Source organism: Lonchura striata, chromosome 35 (genome assembly GCF_050655825.1).
Source record: "Lonchura striata isolate lonStrDom1 chromosome 35, ASM5065582v1, whole genome shotgun sequence".
NCBI lineage: Eukaryota > Metazoa > Chordata > Aves > Passeriformes > Estrildidae > Lonchura > Lonchura striata.
The window spans coordinates 5,678,873-5,688,226 of record NC_140737.1 but is presented as its reverse complement, the minus strand read 5'-3'; the positions used below and the strand labels follow the sequence as shown (position 1 = coordinate 5,688,226).

The 9,354-nt window shown below is 53.9% G+C and overlaps 1 protein-coding gene across 1 annotated transcript; it reads right to left on the bottom strand.

The window, feature by feature from the left end:
• Positions 1–259: 259 nt before the first annotated feature.
• LOC146764308 (olfactory receptor 14A16-like) lies at positions 260–2,180 on the bottom strand. The gene has a single exon (XM_085565288.1). It carries the CDS (start codon positions 1,545–1,547, stop codon positions 585–587), a length of 963 nt encoding a protein of 320 aa, XP_085421414.1. The 5' UTR covers positions 1,548–2,180; the 3' UTR covers positions 260–584.
• Positions 2,181–9,354: the final 7,174 nt, after the last annotated feature.

Sequence of the window (9,354 nt, the reverse complement as noted above, 5' to 3'; positions counted from 1 at the left end):
GGACAGGCTGGATCCCGGGCCCAAATCCAACAAGGTGAGTTTTAAGAAGTCCAAGTGCCGGGTCCTGCACTTTGGCCACAACAACCCCTGCAGCGCTACAGGCTGGGGACAGAGTGGCTGGACAGCAGCCAGGCAGAAAGGGACCTGCAGGGACTTATGGACAGCAGGCTGGACATGAGCCAGCAGTGTGCCCAGGTGGCCAAGAAGGCCAATGGCCCCTGGCCTGGATCAGGAATGGTGTGGCCAGCAGGAGCTGCTGTGCCAGCCCTGATCTGCCCCAGCTCTGCACACAGACATTGCTGCTGCAACTCCAGAGAAGGCAACAAAAGGGCATCTCTGCAGAAAACTCTGCTGGGAGATCCTTTAGTTCTTTTAAATCCACTGAGATCACAGCCCCTAATTGACACAGTCTGTGGCCACAGGGAAGGTGAAGAGAATCAAAATGAGAAATGGCACAAACCATGACATTTTTTGTCGACAATATTAAAATATAAAAAAAAAGGAAAAGAACCTCCAAAGGAAAGCCACAAGAAGTATCAAAGATGACTTTTATTACAAATGATTTGCCAAAATTGGCCAGCTTTTTAATGTTCTTGAAACCATCCAGTCATCAGGCTCTTCACTGCAGCCTTGAGCTCCTGGTTCCTCAGGCTGTAGATGAGGGGGTTCAGGGCTGGAGGCACCACCGAGTACAGAACTGACAGGGCCAGATCCAGGGATGGGGAGGAGATGGAGCGGGGCTTTAGGTGAGCAAACACTGCAGTGCTGACAAACAGGAAGACCACAGCCAGGTGAGGGAGGCAGGTGGAAAAGGCTTTGTGCCGTCCCTGCTCACAGGGGATCTTCAGCACAGCCCTGAAGATCTGCACATAGGAGAAAACAATGAACACAAAACAACCAAATGCCAAACACACACTAACAGCAATGAGCCCCAGTTCCCTGAGATAGGATTTGGAACAGGAGAGTTTGAGGATCTGGGGCACCTCACAAAAGAACTGGCCCAGGGCATTGCCATGGCACAGGGGCAGGGAAAATGTATTGACTGTGTGCAGCAGTGAATAGAGAAAGGCACTGGCCCAGGCAGCTGCTGCCATGTGGGCACAAGCTCTGCTGCCCAGGAGGGTCCCGTAGTGCAGGGGTTTGCAGATGGACACGTAGCGGTCATAGCACATGATGGTCAGGAGGGAAAGCTCTGCTGAGATGAAAAAGACAAAGAAAAAGAGCTGAGCAGCACATCCTGAGTAGGAGATGGTGCTGGTGTCCCAGAGGGAATTGTGCATGGCTTTGGGGACAGTGGTGCAGATGGAGCCCAGGTCGCTGAGGGCCAGGTTGAGCAGGAAGAAGAACATGGGCGTGTGCAGGTGGTGGCCGCAGGCTACGGCGCTGATGATGAGGCCGTTGCCCAGGAGGGCAGCCAGGGAGATGCCCAGGAAGAGGCAGAAGTGCAGGAGCTGCAGCTGCCGCGTGTCTGCCAGTGCCAGCAGGAGGAAGTGGCTGATGGAGCTGCTGTTCGACATTTGCTGTGGCTGGCCATTACATTCTACCATGGGGAAAAAGACAGTGAGGAGTTAGAGGAGATACCTGTAACCAAAATCAAAGCCATTTCACATACACCCTCCTCTGTAGCACACACAGACCCATCTTGTGTTTATGAATTCTGGTATTTTCTTTATAAGGTCCCCAATTTTTTTCCCAGTATTCTTGGATATCAAAATCTCCACATTTCTGCTTCCCCCAGGGAGAACAGAGCGAGTTCTGTGAGGCAAAGTGAGGAGTGGAATGTGAGGGGAGATGCTCTGTCATTCTGACCTATTCAGATTTCCCTCGGTTTTACCCTTTATCAGCTGCAAGGTGATCACCTTCCCACATTTTCCCGTAAAAAACCCCAGGTACTGCTGAGAGCAGATGGATCCACCACAGCCCAGCTCCACATTTGTAGTGAAGGACTCACATTGCTCATTTCAACAACCCTACAGCATTTTCAGTCTCAAAACACCTCTGCCTTCACCTATCAATCTTATCACTCAGAGATTCTCTAGGACATGTTTGCACCCTGCATTGAAGCTCCCAGCTTGGACTAAAATCTCAGGGAGACTTTCAAGTGTCCTTCTGACGGCACTGGATGAAGGGAGATGCAGCTCCTTCTCTGGCTGCACTGCCAGCATTGCCCAGAGCCGGGCACTGGGGACAGCTGTGTCACCCTGAGCCAGCTGTGCCCCTGCCAGAGCCCCCAGTGCCGGGCAGCTGCTCCCAGCCCTGTGCTCTGCAGAGGGAACTGGGCCCGGGGCTGCAGAGCTGCCCCACGGCTCTGCTGCAGCTCTGCCTGCACAGGACGGGCTGCACGCCTTGGAGCCCTGGCCCTGAGGGCAGAGGCTTGGCTGGGGCACAGGAGGGAGGGGGCTTGTTCAGAGGGAGTGGCTGCACTGGAGGGGATCCTCTGGACATCTCTAAACTCTCCCTGCCTCAGAATTTCTGGGTTTTGTTTTCTCTCCTTCCCTGATCTTCTCTCTGCTTCCTGGAGATTTTCCTCCTGCAGCTGTCTCCCTGTGCCTGATCTCTCCGTGCCACCACTCCCAGATCCCAAATCTCTGTGCACTCTCCTTGGCCTGACAGAACCCTGCCTGTTTGCAGGGCACTGGCTAGGGGCAAGTTCTGTTTGCAGCTTGGAGAAAGGACAGCGCAGACTGAGCCTGATGGCTCCAGCAAAGGTGATGCTGCTGCTGTCCATGGGCAGAGTGGCTGCAAGCACATTAGGGATCTCCTGTGAACCTACTGATCACTAAAAGTAACAGTTCAGATTTCTCAGGCACTTCTCAAAATACAGAATCAACTGCTGATATTTATTCCTCCCTCCCTGCCATTCTGCAATGGTAGGAAACTGAATACAAACTTTTTGGGAATTTCTTCATTTTTATCAATATCCTTGTCTTGGAAATATTCTGTGACTGATCAGAAACCCTCAGCATGTCAGAACACCATGAGCATTTCACCTACCCTACACCAGAACACTCAGAGTTGTACTCACAGGGTCTGTGGGCATTGGGATGTTCCAGCTTTAGGAGATCTCTCCAGGAGCTGCAGCTGCATTGTCCTGCACCCAGAGGTTCCTGTGCCAAGGGCTGGCAGTGATTCTGCCCCAGGCACTTCTCAGCCCCTTCCCAGCCCTGACTGATTGAAGCTCTCTGTGCCTCTGTGCTGTGCCCGGGCTGGCTGCAGGCAGTGCCCCAGCCCTGCTGGGCTGGGAGAAGAGCTGCTCAGCAAGAGAAATGTGCTTTTGAAGCTCTCCTTGGTTACCAGGATCACCCTCTGTGCCAGGAGCCCGGCCCAGCTCAGCTGCACAGACACAGCACAAGGACTTTAATGACCCTCTCAGGGGCTGCTGTTGTTTTCATTAGTCTCATTCCCAGAGAGTGTGCTCAAAAAACTTCTCAAGAACTCAAAGTGTGATTGAAACACTGAAGTTTCTTGGACTTTTAATGGGTCCCACTGAGGGAAACGACTGAGAAAGTGTCCCCAAGTAGAGCATAATGCTGGAGCAGAGATGACAGCAAGGGACAAGCAAGGGGAAGGTGGCTCTGGTGCTGAGCAAACCTGGATGTGTTTCAGGAATGCAAAGGGCCCAGGCCAGAGCCCCAGCCCCTGGCAAGGCAGATCCTGTCCCTCCCTCATTGCTCAGGGCTCTTCCCGGGATGGGCACTGGCATGTGGGGATGGGCAGTGCCAAGGGCAGGACCATGGGGTGGCCCCTGCCAGGCTGCTGAGCAGGGACAAGGAGGCACTGAGGCCCCAGGGCTGCAAGGGTCACTTGTCCCCTCGTGGCCTCAGGCCCAGGGCCAGCAGCCATGGCCAAAGGGCTGCACAGGTTGGCTCTGTCAGGGCCTTGCAGCTGCTGCACATCCCTGAGCCCTCTGCAGCCCAGGCTGTCCCACGGTGTCCCTGCCCTGCGCCTCTGTCCCTGCAGGCTGTCGTCACCCCCGGCTGCCCCACCTCGCTGGCCCTTCCTTTGCTGGCAGCTCTGCCTCCTGCTGCCCCTGCCTGGCCACACAAAGCCTTGGGCTGCTCCAGGCTCCTTCTGGGGATGTGTAGCACCACAGCCCTGCCCTGGGAGGGAAATTCCTTTCTCCTGGTGTCCAGTCTGGGCCTCACCAGCTGTCCTTGGTGCCATTATTTCTTTCTCTCACCGTTTTATACAAGGAAGAAAATCTGCATCCTCTCTGAAACCACCCTTCAATCCTTCCCAGGCTACTCCTGTTCTGTCCTCAATCACCATATCACTGAGACCAGACCCTGCAGCCTCTACCTGCTGGTTATGTGATGAGGCCTCCAAACCCCATCTTGGGAGATTTTTGGGTCCTCTACGAAATCTGTGAAAATGGAAAAACAGTCAAAGTTATTTTTTCCAAAATCTTGCATTGACAGAACAAGGATCAGTATCTTTAAACTGAATGAGGGTGGATTTACATTTGTTAGAAGGACAAAATATATTATAATTATGAGAGTGACACAAAATGGCAACTGTTTTTTCCAGAGAGATGTATTCCCCATCCCAGGAATGCTCCAAAATCAGGGAGTGTGTGCAACCTGTCCCAGTGAAATCCCCTCCCCAAGGATGGAATTCCTGTTGTGTGGGATCTCGGATGTGCTGGGTGCCCTCACAACAATTCTGGCCAGAACGTCTGCTGAGGGCAGCCAGGCTGCTGCAGGGCAGTGACCTCACAGCCATCACCATGGCAGCCCTGTCCCCTGGGCCTGGCTCTCCCCTTTCCTCTGCCCCTGCCTTGTCTCTGCTGGCATGAAGAGTTTGTTGATAATATCTTGTCCCCAAGGTGCTGGGCCAATGGCTTCCCAGTCAGGGTCTTGGAGCAGAAGTGGTTTTTCAGAGCCCAGCCAGAAATGAGCCCTGAGGCAGCAGCTCTGCAGGGCTGGCCACCAGGCTGGGTTGCAAGGGAGGCTTCTGGCCATGCCCTGCAAGCAGCTGCTGCTGCCAAGGTGCCTTTGGTGCCTCGGGCTGTCCCTGGCACAGCTCCCAGCACGGCGCTCTGCCCTTGTGCCCGAGGCCTTCCCTGTGCTGGGGCTGGCCTGGGGCTGTTCCTGCAGCGGGACCTGCCCTGCTCCTGGCACAGGAAAGGCAGTTCGTGCTGGAGCAGGAGGCTCTGCCTGCAATGGGCTCAAACCACTCCAGCATGGCCCTGCTGACTTCAAAATTGCTTCCTAGAGCAGAATATCCTATAATTGTTATAGATTCTGGACTGGGGAGTAAATAACTCTGGTTAAGAGCTTATTGTCTAATCATGATCTGATTGTATTTATATAAATATATCTGGTATTCCATCATTAATCCTGTATGAAAAATTGCATTGACAAATTGTTCAATTCTACCTGTCCAATCATTTATACATAAACCTTTGACAAATTCTGGGGCTGGGTGTGGATCCAGTCACTCCCAGTCTCCTCTCTTAAAAGGAATTTTAGAAGTCTGGAGGCTCTGCAGGGCTTTTAGAACCCATGGTGGCTGCTGGGTGTCTCCATCTCATGACTCAGCAGGAGTTTCTCCAATAATGAAATAAAGCTTTTGCCTGAAGCTCCCACTCTGCACATGACAGGAGTGTGTGTGACATCCTGGCTCTTTGTCATCCCGGGGACTCCTGGGATGTCACTGTGGAGCCCCCGTGAGTGCCTGTGACAGATCGGTGTCTTTGCAGCCCAAGGTGCCCTGGGATGTCACCATGGAATGGCTGTGACTGCCTCTGACCACACGGCTCTTTGCCATCCCCAGAAACCCTTGGGAGGTCTCCATGGAGCCCCTGTCTCTGTGTGTGACATTCCAGCTCTTGAACAGCCTGGAGACTCTTGGAAAGTCCCCATGGAACCCCTCTGAGGGCCTGTGACAAATCTCATCCTTAGAAGGCAACCATCATCAGAAAACCCTGTTTCTATGGTCAGTATCCATGGCAACCATCCCCATCCCCTGTTGCTCTGGTCAGTTTCCATGGCAACCATCCCCAGCCCCTGTTGCTATGGTCAGTTTCCATGTCAACCATCCCCAGCCCCTGTTGCTATGGTCAATTTCCATGGCAACCATCCCCAGCCCCTGTTGCTATGGTCAGTCCCTGGGCAGCTCCATGGAGACCCCATGCCAGGGGTGGTTGCCATGGACACCAGCTCAGGCCTGGAGCCCGTTGCCATGGCAACCATTGGCACTCCCATCCCCAGGGTCATGGATCCAGAACCACAGAATTGGCTGAGCTGGGAGGGACCCATCAGGATCCTCGAGTCCAACTGCTGGCCCTGCACAGGACACCCCAACACTGCCAGCCTGGGCCTGGCAGCGTTGTCCAAATGCTGCTGGAGCTCAGAGAGCCCTGGAGCTGTGACCCTTCCCTGGGGAGCCTGGGCAGTGCCCCAGCAGCCTCTGGACAAAAACCTTTTCCTGAGATCCAACCTCAGCCTGCCCCAACTCAGCTGCAGCCGCTCCCTCCACTCCTGTCCCTGGGCACCAGAGTGAAGAGGTTCCCTCAGCCCCAGCCAGGGACCCGCTCCCAAGGCTGCTGCCATGGCCACCAGGGCTGGCACCAGCTGGGATGCTCCATTTCCAGGGGCTGGGTTCAGGAATGGGATTCCCCATTTTCCTGCTCCAGCTAAAACCCCGCTGGCACTCATTGCCCTCCCACCTTCCATTGAAGGAAAAAAGGGAAAGATCTCAGGCTGGGATAAGAACAATTTACTGGGAACAGCAACAAGATAAGGAACAAACAGAAACAGAAAAAATATTAACAACAGAAGGGATAAGAAAAACCAGTTACAGGGAAAACTACATCACCATCAATTGTATCTTCCTGGCCACATGTTTCCTCCTGCAAGGAAAGGACACCCGTCTCCTCAGGGAAAGAGAGAGAGAGTCCCTTTCCTGCCCCTGGCAATGACCTGAGGTGGGAGTGAATGTAGTGACAGGGCCATGGCCAGACCCTCATGCCCTTCAATCCCATATCAGGCCATTGGTAGGGGCAGGAAAAGGGACAGGTGTCTTCCCAGCATGGATCACAGGGAACATGGATCACCAGGGCTCTTCCCAACAGGGTCCTCCAATGGGGGATGAAGCTGGATCAGTGCACAAAGCTCTTCCTGCAGCTGGGGAACTTTCAGGATTTCCCTTACTGGTGCCTCCGTTGGTGTTTGGTCAAGTCAGAGCTCCAGGTGAAGCTTTTCCCACACTGGGGACACTCGTAGGGCCTCTCCCCAGTGTGGATGCGTTGGTGGCTGACAAGATGGGAGTTTTCCTTGCCACAGTCAGGGCAGAGGAAATGCCTCTCCTCGGAGTGAATCCGCTCATGCCGGAGGAGATCTGAGCTGCTGTTAAACATCTTCCCACAAGTGGGGCACATGTAGGGCCTCTCCCCGGTGTGGATGCGCTGGTGTGTGATGAGGGTGGAGTTGCGCTTGAAGCCCTTCCTGCAGTCAGGGCAGCGGAAGGGCCTCTCATCCACGTGAATCCACTGGTGTCTGAGGAGACCAGAGCTGCTGTGAAACCTCTTCTGACACTCAGGACACTCGTAGGGCCTCTCCCCAGTGTGGATGCGTTGGTGGATGATGAGTTCGGAGCTCCGTCTGAAGCCCTTCCCACATTCCCCACACTCGTAGGCCATTCCCCGGTGTGGATGTGTTGGTGGCTGACAAGGTGGGAGTTGGAGCTGAATCCCTTCCCACACTCCCCACACTCGTAGGCCCATTCCCCGGTGTGGATCATCAGGTGGCGTTTCAGACTCTTGCTCTGCCTGAAGCTCTTCCCACACTCCAAGCACTTGTAGGGCTTCTGCCCATCAGGAAGCTTCTCAGGGACCACCAGCTCCAAGCTCTGGCTGAAGCTCTGCCCACCTTCCTGGCCCAGAGTGGGTCTTTCCTCCTCAGAGCATCCTGGGCTGGGCTTGCAGCCCCTCCTCCTGTGAGACCTCCAGGGATTTTCCTCCCTGTTGGATTCCTGCGCTGTGGAGTTGCTCAAAACGGCCTCTTCCATGAGGTTCTGCTGAAGGGATTTGTCCTTCCTGGTCTCCATCCTCAGCTCCTGTTCTGGGGGAGGAAATGACAAGGAGTAGGTAGGATTTGCCTCCGTGCCACAGGGAAGGACAAGGAGATCCCCCCAGCGCATCTCCAGCAGGAGGGCACCAGCAGCGGGGCTGTCCTGCAGCTGGGGGCCAGGCTGGGAGATGGAGCAGGAGAGAGGGGGAAAAGGGGCACTGACTTCCTCCTCACCTGCCTCGGTGTCCCAGGGCATCTTCCTCTTCCTCGCAACCTTCTCCATCTGGTGAACGTTTGGGTATGGGAAATCCTGTTTTGGGAGGAAAACAAGTGATGAGCACAGTGAGTTTTGTACTGGCTTCAAAGCAAACCAGGGGGAGAGTCTAAGCCAGAATGACAATTGAATAAGAAAACTAAGATCACGGCAATAATAGAGAAACACTGGTTTAAACTCACAGAGTCAGGATGTAACCGGACACCCCGTTGGTCAGGGTGGTGGTAGCAGGCTGATGAAATGGTGACTGCAGTCCGTCTGGAGTGATGAACGTGATTCTGTCAAAGCAGTGATCCTGTAGAAGAGTATGGTCTTGCTCGGAAAGTCCAGTGGTGGTTATGGAGCTCTTGTCCTCTAGGAATGCAGTAGGCAAGGTGATCGTGGTGTTGCAAGGGTGAGATTATATCCAGGCAGGAATGCTTGGTTCCTCCCCCTGGGCGGAGCATCCCACAATAGGATGATGTAATTTTATCAGTCCTGCAGTGACACTCAATGGCCCATTAAGAGAAGATGGCCCCTGGAGGGTGTTATCAGGGCTGAGCCATGGAAGAGATAAAGAACACTACCCCACCTGTTGATAACAGTTTATGGAGATGGGGACTGAAAACACTTTTGGTTACATCTGACACTGTAACCTGAAACAGTGAGGCAATCCCTGCTCGGGGTGGGGGGTGAACACCACCCCCCTTACCCAAACTGGCTCAGGTGTAAAACCCCCACCCTGGGGAGGCCACGCACACAGGGGACAATGTCACACTTGCCCTGCCCCAGGGGAGATCTCTGTCCTTGTCACTCCCTTGCTCTCCCCCCTTTTCTTTTTCTTTCCATGTCTCTCTACCTCACATTTACTGTTCAATAAAATCCACTTAGGATTTGGTCACCTTAGCACCTGAATTGGGGCAGGGGCATCTCTCTAACAATTTTATTAACCAGAGTGCAATATTATTTTGCACAGTGAGTTCAGGGCACTGTTGTCGGACCCCAAGCTCCTTTGACAACAGCCTGGTTTCCTCCTCGCGGAGGTTCTGCCTCTTTCCCAAGGAACTCTTGGAAACTTGGGTGCAGCTT

Coding starts and splice junctions, on each gene's coding strand:
- LOC146764308 (XM_085565288.1), bottom strand. CDS start 1,547: ATGGTAGAATGTAATGGCCAGCCACAGCAAATGTCGAACAGCAGCTCC.